At 43.6% G+C, this 21,218-nt stretch overlaps 1 protein-coding gene across 1 annotated transcript in view; it reads right to left on the bottom strand.

The window, feature by feature from the left end:
- Positions 1 to 10,903, bottom strand: part of CNBD2 (cyclic nucleotide binding domain containing 2) — a 48,678-nt gene extending 37,775 nt beyond the window's left edge. Inside the window, exons 1-4 of the mRNA XM_037044756.1 lie at positions 10,853 to 10,903; positions 8,557 to 8,694; positions 6,198 to 6,251; positions 57 to 220 (exon numbers count right to left, since the gene is read on the bottom strand). Of these exons, the coding sequence (XP_036900651.1) occupies positions 57 to 220; positions 6,198 to 6,251; positions 8,557 to 8,694; positions 10,853 to 10,903 (407 nt within the window). The remainder of the gene's footprint in view (positions 1 to 56; positions 221 to 6,197; positions 6,252 to 8,556; positions 8,695 to 10,852) is intronic.
- Positions 10,904 to 21,218: the final 10,315 nt, after the last annotated feature.

Here is a 21,218-nt window from a genome sequence, read left to right as displayed (position 1 = left end):
AGCACAGCCCTAGCCCAGCTCCAGCCCAGGGGCCCAGGGGTGTGCCTCACACTGACCGTTCAAAGCGAATGACTTTGGCCAGAAGCAGCTGCAGGGGCGCTGAGTAATTCCGGTAGGAACTCAGAGCCTGCAAGATGTTACAGAGGGTATGGATCTCCTGCTCTGTTCTCCAGGAAGGCTTCTTCCGTGTTATCTCAATGGCCTTTGGAGGGAAGTAATCCTGGGGAGAGAGAACTAGAGTGACACAGAGGACTCAGCAGTTTCCCCCATGGGCCAGCAGGCAGCTCCTCAAACTCCTGCTTTTACACTTCCCCCACCTCCCACAACAGTGGCTGACATGTAGTTAGTGCATATTGTGTGCCACACACCGGGATATGCATCTTACACACATCATCTCACTGCATCTCTGCCCAGCCCAAGAAGCGAGGCATGATTACTATTCCCATCTGACAGGCGAAGGTGCTTGGGTAGGATTAGAACACAGATCAGCTGCTTATCCTCAACCTCTGACCATACTGCCACTGCTGTTCCCTGACCACCCCTCCATCCCAGATGATGTGGGCTCCCTGGGCTCCAGGGTCCCTCAGTGCATGCACACTGCAGGCAGGGGAGATCCCCCTTGCCCCAGCCTATACGGTGTCATGCTACAGAAGACTAAGAAACAGGGAGCCTACAGAGACTGTTAGCTGACCCTCATGAACCAGGACTCATGGACCGGTAGGTGAGAGATCTACCCTTTCACCCACCACTCCCACCTTCGGGGAAAATAATACGTAAGTTGTTAAGACCCCCACTGGCCACCCATTGCATTAGGATGAAATCTTAACTCTGTACCACAGCCTAGGAACCCACATGGTCTGACTCCCTATCTCCCTAACCCCCTCCAACTCCACCTCCTGTCTCTCCCCTTTATTCTGTAGCCTCTAGCCTCCTACCCAACTCTTGGAGGTGCCAAGCTTGCTTATGTCTTACTGTCTTTGCTTGGGCTGTTTCCTCTGCCTGGAATGTTCTTCCCCTGGATTTCCCCATAGATATGGCTGCCCCTTCTCCTCATTCTAATCTCAACTCTATGTACTCAAAAAACCCCAGTGGATCAACTGAGCTAAAATAACAGGGCTCCCTTCCCAGCCCCTGTAAGCTCTGAATCCTTTTCTTCCAGGCATTTAATATTTTCTGAAATTACCTTATTCCTTTTTGTTTATTATCCTTTTTGTATATTATCTGTCCTTTTCCCATCCCGCCCCCAACACAAATACACACACAATCTACAATTGCACTACCAGTGTGGCAGCCAATACCCACACATGGCTAAATTAAATTAGATAAAAAATAAATTCCTCAGTCACACATGTGCTCAATGGCTACATGGGTCTGCTGACCACTACAGCGGACGACATAGACTACTGGACATTTCCATCACCACAGAAAGTTCTAGGTGCTCTAGAATGTAAGCCCAATGCAAACACGACAGTGGCTTCGTCTATCTTGTTTATCACTCTAGATTAGTGTCTCACAGGTAGTGGGCACTCCACAAAATATTTATGCAAATGATGAATGGATGCCCGCACTCTTACAGAGCAGTCATTGTCATAGGAGCAAAAATGAAAGTGGGGCATGGTGGAGAATTCTGGACATTAGAGCAACAGACCCAAAGCCTTGCATATTCACTCAGAAAGGTGGTATAAGAAAAAAAAGTTAAAAAGGGAGAAAAAAAATAAGAAAAAACCCCAGAAAGGCAGTGTAGCTCAGGGATTAGAAGCTCCTGGGCTCTGGTGGCAGGTGTCTGGGCTTGAACCTTGGCCTGCTACTTTCTTGCTGTCTGTCCTAAGCCACTCCTGCCTGAGCCTCAATTTCCCTATTGATTATAGCGGAAACTATGCATATGTGTGTGTATATACATATATAAGTGTGTGTGTGTATATATATAAAGTGTATATATGTATAGTATCTATAGTATATATGTATACTTATATACATATATGATATATATAGTATGCATTATATATATAGTATGTATAGTATATATACATACACACACACACAGAGTTAATATGTGTAAAGGACTTACAACATGCCTGGCACAGCAAAGGCTATGGAAGTTTTGGGCATTTTTATGTCTGAATCCGATCTTTCTCCTTTCTAACTCCTTTGCTATCAATAACCCACTGGGATTTCTATCACAGGGTCCATTTATGACAAAACACAGATGCTCCTAGCATCCATGAATCAAAATGATTTTTCAGGCCCACTTAGGGTCCTGATTCTTTCAGGAAATCTTTCTCACTGGCCCCCTCCCCCAACCCTTAGGAACCCCTTTTTTGGGTTCCTACAGAACTGATTCTTATTAACTTCCCTAGTAAGTTTTATCGCCTTAACTTCATTCCAATTAACTCCTTAAGTGCAGGTGGGAATGTTACACAACCTAGTATTCTCCATAATCAGAAACACTTCTAGGCTCCCTGAGGAGATCAAATGAATGTCTGGAACAGTGAAAAGGAAATATAATTCAAACAGGGCCGGGCCCTGCCTGCTTCTCAAACCCCATTTCTCAGTGCTCTCACCCTTTCACTGCAGGCCAGCAACCCCCTCACTGTGCTCTCCAGCACACAGGAAGGATAAAGGAACAAAAGAGGGACTGCCCTTGACCCCACCACCCAGAGCTAGCCATTCACATGTGACATACTAGTTTCCTGTCTTTTTCTTATGTATAAATAAACTCTTTGAAAATAACACAAGTACTAGATGACTACATTTTCCATTAAGAATCAGAACAATATAGTTAAAACCCATTTACCATGCCATCCCTAATATGAATCTGCTCTCCGTCACCAGAGGCGACCATTTTTATACATTATTATATACTTACACATGTGCCCATGGAATATATGTAGAATTGGTTTGCTTTTATTTAAATGTCAGACTGCAGACATCATTTGTGTGACCTGCTTTTTTCCTTTTTTTTCTCTTCTATGTTTTTTAATATATTTTATTGATTATACCATTACAGTTGTTCTATTCCCCCCTTCATTCCCCTCCCCCACCATTCTCCCCCCCTTAGTTTATAACCACGTGTCTCAAGTTCTTTAGATTCTGTATTTCCCCCACTATTCTTGCCCTCCCCCCATCTATTTTCTACCTACCATCTATGCTATTTTCTGTGCCTTCTCCCCACTTCTCCCCCTCCCACCCCCCTGTTTCTAACCCTCCATGTGTTCTTCATTTCTATGGTTCCACTCCTGATCTAGCTGGCCTCTTGGTTTGCTTGTTTTAGGTGTGGTTGTTAATAACTGTGAGTTTGCTGTCCTTTCACTGTTCATATTTTTCATCTTCTTTTTCTTAAATAAGTCCCTTTAGCATTTCATATAATAAGGGCTTGGTGATGATGAACTCCTTGAACTTGACCTTATCTGAGAAGCACTTTATCTGTCCTTCCATTCTAAATGAAAGTTTTGCTGGATAAAGCAATCTTGGCTGTAGGTCTTTGGATTTCATGACTTGGAATACTTCTTTCCAGCCCCTTCTTGCCTGTAAGGTCTCTTTTGAGAAATCCGCTGACAGTCTGATGGGTACTCCTTTGTAGGTGACTGTCCCCTTATCCCTTGATGCTTCTAGGATTCTCTCCTTCATTTTAGTCTTGGCTAATGTAATTATGATGTGCCTTGGTGTGTTCCTTCTTGGGTCCAAGTTCTTTGGGACTCTCTGAGCTTCCTGGATTTCCTGGAAGTCTATTTCCTTTGCCAGACTGGGGAAGTTCTCCTTTATTATTTGTTCAAATAAGTTTTCCACTCGTGGCTGTTTCTTTCCCCCTTCTGGTACCCCTATAATTCGGATGTTGGAACATTTAAAGATGTCCTGGAGGTTCCTAAGCCTCTCCTCACTTTTTTTGAATTCTCATTTCTTCATTCCTTTCTGGTTGGATGTTTTGTTCTTCCTTCTGGTCCACTCCATTGATTTGAGTCCCAGTTTCCTTCCCATCACTATTGGTTTCCTGGACATCTCCCTTCATTTCAATTAGTTTAGCCTTCATATGTTCCTCTAATTTGTGACTATAATCAACCAGTACTGTGAGCATCCTGATAAACAGTGTCTTGAACTGTGCTTTTGAGAGGCTGGCAATTTCTCGGTCGCTGAGAGTTATCTGCTCTGGGGCTTTGAGTTTCTTCTTGCACCATCTTTTGGGCTGTTCGTGCCTGTTAAGTAGCAGGATCGGAGCCCTAGGTGTTCACCAGAGCAGGGCAACTCAGTCGCTGGGTTGTGACGCTGTATGTGGGGGCGGGGTCAAAGAGGAGCAATGGCGTCCCGTCTGCCGCCTCCCACGGCGGCCCCCACAGGTGCGGCAGCCGCCACCGTCACCGGGCCCACGCGTTTCGTCCCACTGCACTCGAGTGTGCCACCGCCATCAGCCCTCGCCCCCTGGGGCCTGCGTGGTCCGTCTCACTGTGTGCGAATGTGCGACCGCGGTCAGTCTGCCCCACACCCTGGGTCCAGGCCATTTGCACGCCTAGGTCTGGGAATCTTTCCTGCCCGACCCTGCTCCACTGCTGGCTCCGCCCCTCTTACCGTCCCCATTGAACGATTAGTTGTAGTCGGACTTCCATATAATTCAATTCTCTGTTTTGTGGCTGTGTCTTTGTTCTCCAAACCTTTGTTGTATTCAAACTTGGTTGTGGGAGAAGGCACAGTGTTTCCACCTATGCCTCCATCTTGGCGGAAGTCCTGACCTGCTTTTTTTCACTCAGTGTTATTTTTTAAATTATGTTTTTAAAATGTACCCTTTGCTTTCAATGTCTCACAAATGCTATAATAAATGAGTCTAGAGTCTAAGTCTCTAATTCCAAGGATTCACTTTGAGGAGTTTAGTGTTAACAGAGTCCCGATATGGACTAATCTGAGGTTTTCTTTTTGCTCACAGTTTAAGTACTGTCCTGAGGGGCAGGTTAGATATGCATAAACACATGTGCGTGGACCTGCTTGATTGCGATATAACTCATACACCATATGATTCACCATTTAAAGTGTACTTCAGTGATTTCAGTGTATTCACAGTCATGTAACTATCACCGCAATGGATTTTAAGCCTTTTCATCACCCTGAAAAGAAACCAGTACCCATTAGCAGTTACTCAAAGGGCAGGTTTTTTAACTGGGTCTCTATTCTTTGTCTCTGTGTTGGTGCCACAGTCTTTCAAGACAATGAGAGGCCTTGCCTATGCAATGGAGTTTTCCTCTGTGCCCTCTTCTCTCTCTCCAGTGTTATACACAGAACTGTCTTCATCTCTAGAGTCCCGTGACTCTCAGGGAGGTCCCTAGTTTCTCTTGTGTAAAGGGAAAAACTTGGGTAAACTTCAAGGTAGAGTGTCAGACACTGGCCAGTCTAGAAAGTTGAGGAAGAAAAAACCCCCAAAAGAATTTGGATGGCTTAATTATACCTCATACAGTATGGGGCATGAGAAATCAGATTATGCCCAGGAGGGGCACAGGTCATCTTGGTAACAGTTATAAAGTCCTGTCTGGCCTCCCTTCCCTGAGAGAAAAGCCAACATGGTACTCCAGGCCAGGGTCAAGTCAGGTCTTCACTGCTGAGAACTTTAGATCTTCCCTATAAATAGGTAGATCCCTTTAATTTTTAATTTTTAATTTTAATTTTAATTAATGTCCAGGATTTGACAGGGAGAAGCCAGCTGGGAAGGTAACCATGATTCTTGAATTCAGAAAACCAGTCACAAGTCCAAAGCCTCACCCAGACATAAGGCACTTTCTCGTTTGAATGGCCATCCTACACCCAGGTTGGGGACAAGTGTTGTGCCCAGCATCTCTTGGAGAGTTTGGGGCAGAGCCAGAATTCACACAGGCTAGTGCTTTTCCCACACCCTGATTATTTCTCCTCCGTCTGGGACTCACACTTCCTCTGCTGTGGTCCCATGGGTCCAAATGCAGGCGCTCTTCCTTGCTGGTTGCTCTGCTCAGTTAGAAAGCAATGAAGAGTTGGGGGTGGGGAGGCGCTCACAGTCTTGAAATGCCAGGACTGGAAGGGGTCACTGAGATCACCTGTTTTATAGATGAGGAAACTCAGGGTGACACACTAGACTGATGGCAGAACCTAGACTAAACCCGGCTGTCCTGATGCCAGCCCATTGCTTCTTCCAGGCAGTAACGTAGAAAGAAAATTCTCAACATTAAGGTCAGAACTATGCATACCGACTCTGCAATGAAGTCCGTAGTATCAAATGTGACTCGACCTTGCTTCTTTTTCTGGGGGGAAAAAAGGAGGAGAGAGGAAGGAGAATTAACAAGATTGCTCCTAGAATTCTGCACTGACACCCTTCCACGTACCTGGACCACCATAGCCGGCAAGAAGCCATGGGAAACCTACCAGCTGGGCTTCTCATGTCCACCTCCACTCAAAAGCCCCAACTCAGCACAAGACTTGGGCCCAGCAATGACAATATACTATTGTAAAGAGAAAGAAAGATGGGGGTGTAGAGAGGAAATGGAGACTAAAGAGAGGAAGCATAGAGAAAGAAAAGAGGAAAAAGAAGCAAACAAGTAGGAAAGTATAGAGGGGAAAAGAACAGAAAGGAGGGATAAAAACAAAGGAATAAATGAAGCCAACCTTTACTGAGTATCTATAATGAGCCAGGCATGGCACAACTTCCTTATCTTACTCCGTTTTGTCTTTGGCAGAGCGAAGGATTACACAGTAAGTAAATGGTTCTCATATAGAGAATTGCCAAGAGGAGGTGGTATAAGAGGTCTTGGGGATAAATTAAGCCAACTCTAACTCCTGACAGATGCAGAGAGGATGTGGGAAGAAGAGAGAAACAGGCAGAGAAACAGCGGGGAAAATATGTATGGGAAGACAGGAGTGGGAGAAAAGGACAAACAAGGCCCTGACCACCACATTGGGCCAAACCAGGACCACCCCCCCTCCATATCTCTAGCTATTCTGCATGTTCTTCCCCAGAACTCACTCAGATCCCTGTCCTCTTCCCTCATTTGTAGTTTGGGTATCCATATGGTGCTTCTCAGGGAGGCCAATGAAGGAAAGAGGTGGTATTCAGAAGGATCTAACTCATACTCCTCTGAAGGCCAGTCTTCAACTCTCTGCCCAACCCTTTGCCATAACCCTCCAGTTCTCCGTCCGGCAGCCTCTCAGTGTATGACCCACACACTGTCTTTGAGAGGCTTCTGCTCAAGACTACCCTGATGACAAATCTGACTCTGATCTTCAACTTCCAACTTCCCAAGCATCAGCCAAGGTCTGTGGGTAACCAAAGACTTCCAGTCTCCTGGGCCCTCCACTACACCACTGAATGATACCCTGAGACAGGATGTCCTTCCTGAGAGCTAATCTCAGTCTCTTACGTGACAATTCTTCAACTCCATCCATTCCTATCTCATGGCCCAACTACAGGGCAGAATCTGGCTGCAGACTTGTTTGGTTTGGCCAGCAGTGTCTCCAAACTATATGAACCTGAATATCTTTAGATGGGGCACGCCCATCTTCTCCAGCTGGCCACAGGCCCCTTCTCCCTGATACACCTTAAACTCAACCATACACACACAGTTCCATTACCTACTGGCCCCTGAGAAACACCTTCTGTTGCCCCATTACCAGTAGAACCCCCGCCCCCCGGCCTTGGCTACTTTCCTTCAAAAACCATTTTGGGAAAATTCTTGGAGTGAATCACCGCATGCAGAGAGGAGGCAGAAGCTACATCTAGTCACTCTTGGCATAACAAGAAAATGGGCAGGAAAACTTTGGAGCCCTGGGTGGTAATGAAGACAACTTTGGGGAAGCATAACAAATTAATAGAATTGGGATCAACTCTTCTGAACCAAAAGGGGGCTCGTGATCTACCACTGGGGTACACTATTTGAAACAGGGATTCTAGAAAATATAGAAAGCATGGTCACCAGACTGAAAGGGTCTTGCAAATGTTCCCTTCTAGTTTAAGAGACAGGAAAGAAGGTAGAAAAGAGGCACAGCTGGATTCAGCTCATCTTCTGAAACCCAGTGTGGATTTCTCCTGGCTCTTCTGATCACTGTTGGAACGGAGATGGCTTCTCTCCTGCTCCTGATGTTTGTTTCCACATGGAGGGGTCTGTACTAGTTGAACACTACTAGGCCCCCACCCCCTTCCACACTGAAAAGGAGTGACAAACTTCTTGGTAGACTTGGAAGGAGAAACTGGGCACGATCACCCCCTTCTCCTTCCCTCTGGGGCCACATTCTGCTCTGCCCCGCTCTACCAGGAGTTTAAGGCAGGAGGTCCTGCTGCTATGGGGGGGGGCCTGCTGTGGTCCGGCACTGCTGGTGACTGAGTGGGCAAGGCTGTCTAATTCTGGGGTTCGGCATTAGGAAACCCTCTCACTTGATGATCCAAGTCACCCCCAATATAAATCTCAACATTAATAAAAGTGACGGTTGGGGTCTCCTTTTGCTTTAACCTTTGTCTTCTCTCTCAGTTGATACAAACTGGGGCTGGGAAGCGGGGTGCTACTTATAGGCATTCTCCCTTAAACTCTGCTAATCTTGCTGAGCCCAGTGGCTTACATCCCAGAAGGAGAAGATAGGGTGCCTTCTGCGAGCAGTCTCAGTGACTTTATACCCCAGGAATCCTTTGAGCCCTTGGAGGAATATTTTACACACTCGCATCATCACAATGATATCCAGGATGAACTGGCGCAGTCCCTGTGGAAACAAAACAAACAAGAGCATTGACAACTATCTGTTTCCCACCATCATCAGCAGACTGGAATAATGCTGAAGGAGGGGAAATGTGATGGGACTCGACACTGTGGTGAGCTGGAGCGACCGACCCATTTTCAGGAAGTCTTCCAGACTGTTGAAATCATTTTGGTAGCTTGAAATTGCCCACAGCAGGAATATTTATGCCACATAAGTACTGGCAACTACTACAAATGGAAGCATCCCCCTCCCCATGGACCAGTGGTTAAAACATTCACCAATACAGCTCTAGGTAAATGTCCAGGCCCTCACTTTGGTCCAGAAAATGAAGAGCAAGAGTCTTGGCAAGAACTGAGGGGTGATGCAGAGAGTCTAAACTTGGGAATCCGATGGAGTTGAGGAAAGAATGTTTTAATTTTCTTAGTGGTATGGTGATATTGTGGTTGTGTTATTTTTAAGTAAATGTCATAAAGTATGCAACTTTTCCTCTTGGTCTTAGCCGAAAGGCCAAGAAGTGATAAAATATGCAACTTGTAAGTGATTCGGCAAACACACACCCATGCTCGTGCACACACACAAACACAAAGCCAATGGTGCCAAATGTTGACTGTCAGACCTAAGGATGATCATTATACATATTTCAACTCTTATGTTTGAAAATTTTCAGAATTTAAAAAATTCAAAAACAAAAAACTATTGTTCATTAACTTCTGATAATAAAGACATCATAAACACAATGAAAAGACAAACTGAAGAGTGGGAGAATATACTTGCCGTGCATGTTACTGACAAAGGATTACTACCCAGAATTACAAAGGACTACTGTTACAAAGGGTTAATATCCAGAATTTTAATTTAAGAGTTATACAAACCAAAAAAATACAAATAACCCAATAGAAAAATATGCCAAGGATATAAACAGGTAATTATGAAGGGAAAATTCAAATCATCTACACGTAATGAAAAGATTCTGAATACCACTCAAAATAATGGAAATATAAATTAAAGTAACCATAAGATACCATTTTACACTTATCAGGTTGGGGAAATGAAAGACATGGTACAACTATGATGGAGAGCAATTTAGCAATATTTTTAAAAGTTGAGGATGTGTGTCCTTTACGATCAAGGAACTGTATGCACCTTGCATACACACTTTAGAGAAACGTACACATGCGCACAAGGAGAGAGCCCTGAGAATGACCATGGTACATACTGAAGGTGAAAGGCCGAAAACAATCGGCATTTCCATCAGTAGGGAAATGCATCAGTCTAGTCACAGAATTGAACACAACCCTAGGTGTGTATGTCAAAGTTGGTAAAGCTCACACATAATTTTGACTGGAAAAAAGGTGAAATATGACGCCATTTAGAATACCATTTTAAAAAATGTATCACATACTATATAGTTGCTTATGGATGCTTCTCACTGCTATGTTTACATACATATGTAATAAAATTTAAATATATAGGTAGGAAGGGTACGCATCAACCTCAGGAAAGTAGTTACCAGTGAGGAGAAAGGGAGTGGGATGGTGAGGAGCTTCACCTATAACTGTAATATTTTCTTTACAAATTATATACCTAAAGTAAATATAGGGAATGCCTCTATTAATACAAATGAATACTCATGGAGAGCAATTTGCCATTGTTGGGCATTATTCTAAGCTTTTATATGCACTGACTCATTTAGTCCACAACAACTTTTTGCAGAGGGAAAAACAGGCATAATACATCAAGTAACTTGCCTAATACTAATATTAGTCATGTGACTAACGGGTGATAGGGAATTGAACTCAGGCAGTCTGGGTCCAGAATCCATAAGATTAACCTATTACTTTACTCTGCTGCTGGGGCCTTATTTTCTCTGATCTCATAACAGTAGAAAGAGTGGGCACGGAGCAGGACTCGGACTCAGAGGGTAGCCTGTGAGTTTCCAGTGTTGGGGTGGGGGGATAGTAAGCTACAGTCTGGGCTCAGAATTCAGTCTTTCTAAGCCTAATCTGGAACTCTTTCCTCTGTGCACATGCTGTCACTCTGAAAGCTACAAGGTAGCCACGTTCACCCCAAGGCCGCCTCCTACACCTGCCTCCCGCTTCCTCAAAATACCTCTCTGTTCAACCTTCCACTCTTCCCTCCCAGGGCCCTTCACACTCCTTACCAGTTCCTTCTTCAGGACCTGCCAGGAATAAGATGTCCTAAATCTCCTCATGGTTCCTGATTCGGCAGATGGCACAAGCCCCTTTGCCTTTCAAGGGTAGAACCACAGATCCTTCCCCAAGAATCCAATTATATTAGAAATAAATAGTCTCCCTTTGTGGCAGTGAAAGTGCTCCTCTCCATTCCTCAGCTGCGGTAAGCCTTGTTCTGAGAGAATCTCATCCTCAGAATCTCCTTATGTCACAATGAAGGATTCCAAAAGGAAGAGAGAGGCCAAAATCTGATAGTCTAACATTTATTGAACACCCCATGCACTGTCTTATTTAACCTCCATAACTACCACAAGGTGAGAAACCTCATGCCCATGCCACATGAGAAGGTGAAGGCTCAGTGGCTAAATGACAGCTAGAGCCATGGGGCCATGAAACACAAAGTAGAAGGCTCCTGGGCTGGGGCCTGGGGCATCCAACACCTCAGCCTGGGGACCATCCTGAGCCTTAGAACCTGGACACCCTGAAATGTAGGTATATGTCACTGTCCTACACATCTTGTTAAATCAGTAAATCAGGAACACTCAGAGAATTGGAAATCCTCCACCAAATGGGGTGCTGAATGTTGAAAGGAACTTGGTGACTGAGTTCTGGGGTCCTTTCGAGAGTAGAGAATATGGGGTCTAAAGTAACCTTGTTTTTCTAATACACTAAAGTTGATAATCCCAATTTGCTCTTGTATAAGAATCCTCAGTGAAGTGGTGGTGGGAAAATGGAGACAACTATACTCAAACAACAGTAAACAACAAAAAAAGAAGAATCTTGCCCTGGCTGGTGTAGCTCAGGGGATTGAGTGAGGGTTTGCAAACCACACGATTGTGGATCGATTCCCAGTCAGGGCACATGCCTGGGTTGCAGGCCAGTTCCTGGTGGGGGACCCACGAGAGGCAACCACACACTGATGTTTCTCTCATTCTCGCCTTCCCTTTCCCTATAAAGATAAATGAATAAAATCTTTAAAAAAGAGAGAAGAATCTTCGGTGAGCCCTGGCTGGGGAGCTCAGTTGGTTAGAGCATCATCCCGATACACCAAGGTTGTGGGTTCACTCCCCAGTCAGGGCCCATACAAGAAGCAACCAATGAATGCATGGATGGGTGGAACAACAAAATCGATGTTTCTTTCTCTCCCTTACTCTCTCTAAAATCAATACTTTTCTTTTAATTTAGAAAAAATAAGACTACAGTGAGTAACTGTGACTTCAAGTATAGCCTGATTTGCCATTCCTATTTAAGTATGCCTATATGAGAACCCTCCCCCAACTGACAGCCATATGTAAGGGCACCAAACACAGTGAAAACAGCAGGACAGCTTGGAACAAAGACCCAGGCTCTGAATTACTAAATTCATAGGTCACCATCCCTGATGTGAGACCCAAACCACTTACAGAGGCAAAAAGAGATAGAACTGGCTTTTCCCCCCTTATCTGGAGAAAAGGTGCAAAAGACTCGGAGACAAAGGAAGAAAATGTTTCAGAAAGAAAGAGAGAGGGGAGCACTTCTGGTCAAGATGGACCAGAAGTCCATCTGGTCTTCTTAAACATGATTCACCTACCTAAACACGATTCACCTTCTTAAATATGATTCACCTACTCTCACAACCACAGCAAAAATTGCAACTAAACTATACAATAACTATCACTGAGAATCATCAGAAAATCTAGCTGTATAAAAGCCTGACCACCAAGGAATTAAAGAAGTCACATTTCTTCAGACAGGTAGGAGGGGAAGAAACACGGAGATGCCGAGACACAGAGGCAGGGAATGGATGATTCCATACCCACGGGTGATGGATAAAAATTGGGAGGGATATCTTGGGGACGAATGAGATCCCAGCCCCACACCAGACCATCCAGCCCAGGGTTCCCGTGCCAGGAAGGTAAGTCCCCATAACTTCTGGCTGTAAAAACCAGTGGGATCGGAGGCAGAGGAAGAAACTGCAGGATTCTCAGGCATCTCCTCTTAAAGAGCGCACAGGGGCTTATGCAGACTCACTCCCCCTGGGCTCCAGCACCAGGGCAGCAGCATGAAGGGCACCAGTGGCATTTAGGGAGAAACTGAAGTGTCTGGCATCAGAACGAATTCCAGTGGACAGTTTCTTCCCAGACAAAACTCCAGAGGCCAGGCAGTGGCCATTGTCCCTTTTCTGAGCCTTCCTCCACACAGAGCCACAGAGCAACTGCACCATATCTGACATTCCATTGACCTAGTTCACAGGGTTGCTTTACCCTGGCAACTACCTAAGGAAGAAAATGTTTCAGAAAGAAAGAGAGAGGGGAGCACTTCTGGTCAAGATGGACCAGAAGTCCATCTGGTCTTCCAATGGATGGATGGGTCATCTGCCCCATCCAATTTATGGGTGTGCTTTTCTACATTAGGCCACACTGATAGAGAAAGGCCCCTTTTCCACTAGCCTAAGAACGCCACGTTGGGAGATCTAACTTCCGCATTTGCTTCTGTAACGTGCCCCTGCCACGTAGCCATAGAGAGTAACAGCACTTCAGATATCCCCAAATAAGGAAATAGAACTAACTTCCGCATTCCGCTTCTGTGACTCGCTTGCTACATAGACAGGAAGACCCTGCAGACTATATAAACCCTAAGAAACCTTTGTTCAGGGCTCAGAATTGGAGATCACTCTCCTCTGGGCCCGTACACGTAATAAAGATCGTGCTCCTGAACCCCTCGGTGTCTGGTCGCTTCATTCTTCTGTAACAACACTACTAAGATGGAATCAAAGCAGCTCTACCTAATACACAGAAACAAACACAGGGTGGCTACCAAAATCAGAAGACAAAGAAATACAGCCCAAATGAAAGAACAGAACAAAACTCTAGAAAAAGAACTAAACAAAATGAAGATAAGCAATCTATCAGATGCAGAGTTTGAAACACTAATTATTAGGATGTTCAAGGAACTCATTGGGTACTTCAACAGTATAAGAAAGTCCCAGGCAGAAATAAAGGTTACACTAAGCAAAATAAAGAAAAGTTTATAAGGAATCAACAATAGGGTGGATGAAGCTGAGAATCAAATCAATGACTTAGAACACAAGGAAGAAAAAAAGTTCAGTTGGAACAAGAAGAAGAAAATAATCCAAAAAACAAGGATAGGGCAAGGAGCCTCTGGCACAACTTTAAATGTACTGACATTCAAATCATAGGGAATGCCAGAAGGACAGGGGACAGGGCAAGAAATTGAAAAGTTATTTGAAAAAATAATTAAAGAAAACTTCCCTAATTTGGTGAATGAAATAGATATACAAGTGCAGGAAGCACAGAGAGTCCCAAATAAGATGGATGCAAAGAGGACCACACCAAGACACATCATAATTAAAATGCTAAAGGTTAAGTATAAAGAGAGAATCTCAAAAGCAGGAAGAGAAGAGCAGATAGTTACCTACAAAGGAGTTCTCATAAGACTACCAGCTTATTTTTTCAAAAGAAACTTTGCAGGCTAGAAGGGACTCGCAAGAAGTATTCAAAGTGATGAAAAGCAAGGACCTACAACCAAGATTTCTCTATCCAGCAAAGCTATTATTTAGAATGGAAGGGCAGATAAAGTGCTTCCCAGACTAGGTAAAGCTAAAAGAGTTCATCATCATCAAGCCATTATTATATGAAATATCAAGGGACTTATTTAAGAAAAAGAAGACAATCAAAACAATGAACATTAAAATGGCAATAAATTTACAACGATCAACAACTGAACCTAAAAAACAAACTAAACAAACAAGTAGAACAGAAACAGAATCATCAATATGGAGCTCATTTGGATGGTTACCGTTGGGAGTGGGAAGTGGGGGAATGTGGGAAAAGTGCAAGGACTAAGAAGTATAAATTGGTAGGTACAGAATAGGCAGGGGGATGTTAAGAACAGTATATGAAACAGAGTAGCCAAAGAAACTACATGCATGACCCATGGACATGAACTAAGGTTGGGGGGACTGCCAAAAGGAATGGGTGGTACTGGGTGAAAGGCAACAAAAGGGGAAAAATTGGGACAACTGTAATAGTATAATCAATAAAATATATCTTAATAAAAAGAGAGAAAGAACAACATGGAGTTTTTGCCTCCCCTACCACAGACTTGGTCTTAAAGAAAATACAAGAAGATCCCCTATAAAAGTTTAGGGGGTTTCTGAGAGAAACTACTGGGCAAAGGGAAAGCACGAGAAATAGTGGGAGGTGGCTATAGACAGGGGGTCGTCCCACCAGTTCTCTGAGTTACCTGAGGATCCAAGTGACATGGATAAGACAGACTAACAAGGGTCATCAGATGATGTCAATAAGTAAGCCCAAGAACATGACAAGATTCCAAAAGCAGACAGTGCTGGCCTCACCTACTGCCAGCAGTGATTGTGTAGATTTCCCCAGGAATTAGATCAGTGTTGGGGAAGAAGAGGCAGGAAGTTTAGAGAGCTCTGAACTGACTTAAAATGAGTCAATAAACCTGAAATTACATTCCCTCAGAATTACTGGATTGGATCTCCACTTACCTAAAGACATCTAAATTGAGGTGTCTGGCTCTGGCCTCATAACTCAGTTGCTTAGAGCATTGTCCCTATACACCAAGGCTGCAGGTTTGATTCCCTGTCAAGGCACATACAAGAATCAACCAGTGAATGCATAAAAGTAAGTGATTAAGTTTTCTGCTAGGAAGCAGGCGGGGGACACAATCAGATATTAAAGTCAGTTCTAAAAACTAAGGAAGTGCCATTTCTCCCCCAGTTCCTAATCGTACAACTGAATTGTTACAGAGTCGAACATCAGAAGGAGTATTGCTCAGATTCCTGTGTGATCTTGGGTAAATCACTTAACCACATGGGGCCTCATTTTCCTCCTTATAAAGTGGAATTAGAGTTAATTCCACAAATACCGAATTTTTTGGACTGTGAGATGCACCACACCATAAGATGCATCTAGGTTTTAGAGGAGGAAAATAGGGGGAAAAATTTTAAAGCAAACAATGTGGTAAAATATTTAATAACATAAATAACATAGGCCACCGCCCACCCCCACAGTGAGCCAGGTAAGCTACATTCAGACTGTAAGATGCACCCCCATTTCCCACCCAAATCTGGAGGAATAGTATGTCTTATAGTTTGAAAAATATGGTAATTTTTTAAAGATAAGATCATTATTGTTTTGTTAATTATAAGAGTTATGTAACAAACACTCGCTGAGCTCTAATTACATATAAAGCCGGGAAAGATGAACAAGACATGGTCTCGGTTCATAAAGAGTTCACAATATGATGGAGAAGAAAAATGTAACTGCAGCCTTAGGGCAAAGTCTCACTATGATAGTTATAAACATAAATGAAGAAAGGGCAGGGTCTGTTTAGGGAGCATGAAATGTGGCTAGAATGTGAGATGGCCGGGAGGCGTGGCCACAAGTGCAACTGGGCTGGCAGAGGCCACAGACTAGCCACCCAGGGGCCAAACTGAGCTTGAGGCTGCTTTATTGATCTGCATGATGTTTTGGTTAAAATATTATTAAAATTTAACTTGCTTACCTATAATTGGGGAATGTGCTCTCTTCACTTAAAGGGGAGTTATAGTAAAAAATAAATAGCACCAGACCTATATAAATACATTACTCCAAAAGTGGGAGAGGCAGAGAACAGGAAAAACAAATGGCAGATGAAAGGCACTCACCAGAAAAAAAATTAACATGAAACAGATGATAATTATGAACAACAAAGAACTCAGAGGGCTGAGTGAATTTTAAAACAGAACATCAAAGCAAAGATGCCAGAGTTCAAAGAAGAGATGAGGAGACAACTAGAGGAAATGGCACTGACAGAGCTCAGGAAAGAAGTGTTTAAAAAAAATCTCAGAAGTGAAGAAGTGAAGAACATTTCCAAAACATCAAAAAGGAAGCCAGCTTGCTGAATACAGAGGATAGGAGTTGAAAATGAACAATTAAAAATGAACCAGAAAATAATATAGCTAACAAGTATGGAGATAATACAGGGGTGTGAGGTAACATAAGTACATGGCTTTCTTTGACTTTCATAGCTATAAATCTTTTTTTTCTGGTTTTATTGCAATATAATTGTATTAGTTTAAGATGTGCACCATAATGATTTGATATATGTGTATACTGTGAAGTGACTGCCACAATAAATTTGCTTAATATTCATCGCTTTACTTGGCTAAAAAATTTTTTCTTGTGATAAGAACTTTTAAGAACTGTAGATCTTAAGACACCTTTTAACCCTGATAAAGAAACAGATGTGTAAGCATTCTTAAAGATAGAAAGGGAACTAATAATAATAATCAAGGCTGGAAAGAAAAGGATGAAAATGTATAACAATTACTCTTTTTGGACTCTTGAGTTATATATATAACCTATTCATATATATGAATACATAATGCATATATACATAACCTATTCGGGAAATGAATGAATCAACTTTTTAAGTAAAAAAATAAAATCGGTGTAGTGCAGGAAGGAACGCAGAGCTACTGGTAGAGTGCTACATAAAAACAGGTTCATTGAAAATTAACGGGAGCGAGCAGAATCACATCTGAATAGAAATCAGTGAAAAGACAGAAAGGCAAAAGGATACAGACTATCTAGGCTTCCAAACTGCACACTGGTTTGTCAGGAATGAGAATTACTAATCACTGGGTTAATTACAAACACAATCCAGCTACACTGAGCACCATCAGTCCAGTTATCCGCAGCTCATCAAAACATCAAAAAAAAAAAAAACCCAACAGATCAAACTCCAAGATCAAACACATTTGATAAAATAGGTTCCCAAAAGAAGTTAGTAAAGTCAGTAGAGAGACCAGAACAAGCTTCTTAAACTTTGTATTAAATATAAAAATACAGAAAATAGAACATCTTGGAGGCTTTTTATCCAAGCATCTCATTAGCTGAACCCATTTCCTCTTTACCACGAGCACAGCTGGCCCCCTGTGGACTGATGCCCATAATGTATGGTGTGTATATAAAGGAAACTACAGGATCACTAAATCTGTTGGAAATCTAAATTTCTTGTCCACTGGCAACATCTTAAATTTTTTTATTTAATATCTCACATTTAAAAAATACACAAGAAACAGGGTTGGAGAGGACATGGAGAAATTGGAAGCCCCGTGCCTCGTCGGTGGGAATTTAAAATGGTGGGACTGCTGTGGAAAACAGTACGTGGTTCCTCAAAAAAGGAAATACAGAATTAGGACACGATCCAGCAGTTCCGCTTCTGGGTGTACATCCATAAGCATCGACCGCAGGGACTTGTGAGAAATCTGCACACCAATGTTCACAGCAGCATTATTCTCGATAAAAAGGTGCAAACAGCACAAATGCCCGTCAATAAATGAATGGATAAACAAAATGCGGTGCTACATACAACGAAATATTAGTCACACTCTGGGTGGGTCCGAGGATACCTGGAAATTACCTAAAACAGTATGCCAAAGTATTTAAGTTCATCACTCCTCTCGGAAGAAAGATTTTTTAAGATTACAGGGGCTTACTGACCCATAAAGAGTTTAGAATAACTGAATCCAATATTTGGATTTAATCCCTAAGGCCCCTCCCATTCTAACATTCCACAATTCTAATAGCTCTTTAAGATCTTCCGTCTCTAATACTCCATGATTCTAATATGGATTAAAAATGAACTGGAGATCTAACATTCCATGACTCCAAATATCACAGAGTTCATTCCCTTTCCCAAGACGAATGGATTTGGTTTTTCAACATGGAATTCTCAGCTCTGTATGATTTAACCTCCAACTGACCTTTCACCCTCAGCTCCCATCCCTCCCCACACCTCAACCACTCCCCTGTCTTTCCCGCACTTTCCACGAAGCTTTGCCTCCATTCACACTGTACTTAGGTATAGACAGTGCCTTCTACCTGGACTGCCCAACTCCACCCTTTTTCTTCTTGAGTCTCAGTTTAAAAGTTCCCTCCCTGGTGAGGCCTTCGATGACCCCTCACCCTTGCAGTGGGGTTTGGTGTGCTCCCTTAACCCTGGACGCTGACTGCCTGTTACCACACAGAAAATAATAGGACTGTCGGTTCACTCAGGCAGCAAACCCAACTGCCAAGAGGCCAGGGAGAGGAAATAAAGGTTTGAAGCTAGTAGTTATAATAATAAACTCTGGGCCCCTGCTTTCCCACCTCTGAAAAGAAAATAGAGAAAAATACCAGCTTCGAGGAAAACAAACTGAGAGCAATAGTATTGTAAATGCAACCAACATCCTACAGTATCTCGGGGAATAATAGGGAGTGGTGGGGATTGGGGCCAACTGGGACACAGTATCTTGTCTAAAGGAAAAAGACTGGAGCTGACTGTCGACTAGCAGGAATGTTGTAGGTCCAGTGTGGACAGCTCATTCACTTTTCAAAAAAAATCTGGAAATCCAGATTGCACATGAAATCTCCCAATTTCTACATGGCAGTAACTAAAAAACATTAAAGACCCATTGTGATGACCTTCAAGGTTTTCAGGCTCTGGAATCTGTTCTGTAAAGATCCACTTCTACCCATTTGAGAGAGAACATCCTATGCAGGGGGGCAAGTTCTGTATCAGGGCCACTGGTGTGCTAAGGGTTGTTAAACAGGCCCACTTGCTCTGCCCAGAGCTCGAAGGGACTGCAAGTGGCACACAAACCTTTCACATGGGGCACCTGTTTCTCTCTGGGCTTCAATTTCCCTAGCCATAAAATGGAGATAACAAAACATATTTGTGAGTCTTCCGGTGACTGGTGGGACAGACTCAGGACTCTTGGTAAGTCTGGGTATTTGGCAGGGAGCCCTGCTGGCTGCCTGGACTAGGGGCCCCAGGTGCAGGTTTGGAGACTCCCTAGCAGATGCCAAGTGATTTCACTTGGGGACTCCGGGAGAGTCTTGACCACCCCACAGTGCCTTCACTTTCGACTGAATCACTGCGCTTTCTCACTCAGGATTGTAGTCCTGGGTTAATTAAGGTGCCTCTGGTTTACAGAGCTCTGTCTGGCCAAAAGGTACCTTCTGGTTTACAGAGTCTGTCTGGCATATTACAGAGATCTGTCTGATAAAAAGGTATCTTCTGGTTTAGTCGGGGTGCCCTCTGATTTGTGTGATATTACAGGGCTCTGTCTGGCAGAATGGTGGAGAGGGGGAGACTCCATTCCAGGAAACAGCCACTTGGGGCAAACTCTGGTTGATTGGTCGACCTATGCTTAATAATCTAAGAAAATTATTTTTAATTGTAATACTGCTTGGTTTATGTATAATCTGGACGCAGGAGAATGCTGGTCACCAGTGGGTCTTCAAGGTACTATACTATACTGCAATTCAAGTTGTTTTGTCAAAGACCAGGGAAATGGGAATAGTCTGGAGGAAAAAAAAGAATCTGCCTGTGGCAGAGAGCAGAGGCTCAGAAGAGAGGGACCAGGAAGATCAGGACGGCTGCTGCAAGCATGGCCGGGGCTCCCACTGCCCCTCCTGCCCTGGGGGATCCTTCTCCTCACTTGGCTGAGGGAGCGGAAGGAGGTGAGCCTGAACTCTTCTCTCAAACCTGTCAGGGAACCAAATTTGGTGGAGGACAAGCCCCTTCTGGGGCAGGGCAACCACGTTGCAAGGGAAAAGTGCACTGGAAAAACCAGTGCCCCAAGTGAGGGAAAAGGAGGTCAGAGTCTGAGAATTCAAGTAAAACTATCAGTGTGGGGGACAAATACCAGACACCAGATACTCTGATACCAGAGTGACATATTACATGGTCAATAGAGCTTTAGCTGAACTGTAACTGGAATTTCTGGAAGCCCTAAAAGCCAATTTTTCTTGAAGCCATTAGAATTGCTGTGGGAGATATGGCCTTTTCTCTTCTGCGAAGGGGTTTGTGGTCAAAGCTCCATGCTCAAATCACTTTCTATCCAGAAGAACAAAAGCTCCACCTACAGGTCCCTCCAGAGCACACCCAGCAGTTTCTTATGAAACTGTGGGAAGGAGGAAAGCAATTCTGGCCAGAGGAAATTGAGAACCAGGTAAACCCCATTGTATGGGGTGCTGGAAGGCCACGGAAGGCAGAGACTCCCCATAAGAAGCAGTATCCCTTGCAAAAGAAGACCCTCATAGAAATATACTCAATAATTCATAAGTTTTAGGAATATGGACTCGTTCAGCCCTGTCACTCCCTGTACAATATAAGATTTAAGGGCCATAAATGATATTGTAAACAACAGTATACCTGGGGACAGCCTCCAGTACTCAATATTGGACTTAAAAGATGCTTTCTTGCCCTGGCTGGTGTGGCTCAGTGGATTAAGCACTTGTCTGCAAACTGAAAGGTTGCTGGTTTGATTCCCAGTCA

The sequence above is a fragment of the Sturnira hondurensis genome, unplaced genomic scaffold, assembly GCF_014824575.4.
Source record: "Sturnira hondurensis isolate 20B ecotype Veracruz unplaced genomic scaffold, ASM1482457v3 Scaffold0004136, whole genome shotgun sequence".
Taxonomy (NCBI): domain Eukaryota; kingdom Metazoa; phylum Chordata; class Mammalia; order Chiroptera; family Phyllostomidae; genus Sturnira; species Sturnira hondurensis.
The sequence above is the reverse complement of the archived record's forward strand: the minus strand, read 5'-3'. Positions and strand labels throughout refer to the sequence as shown.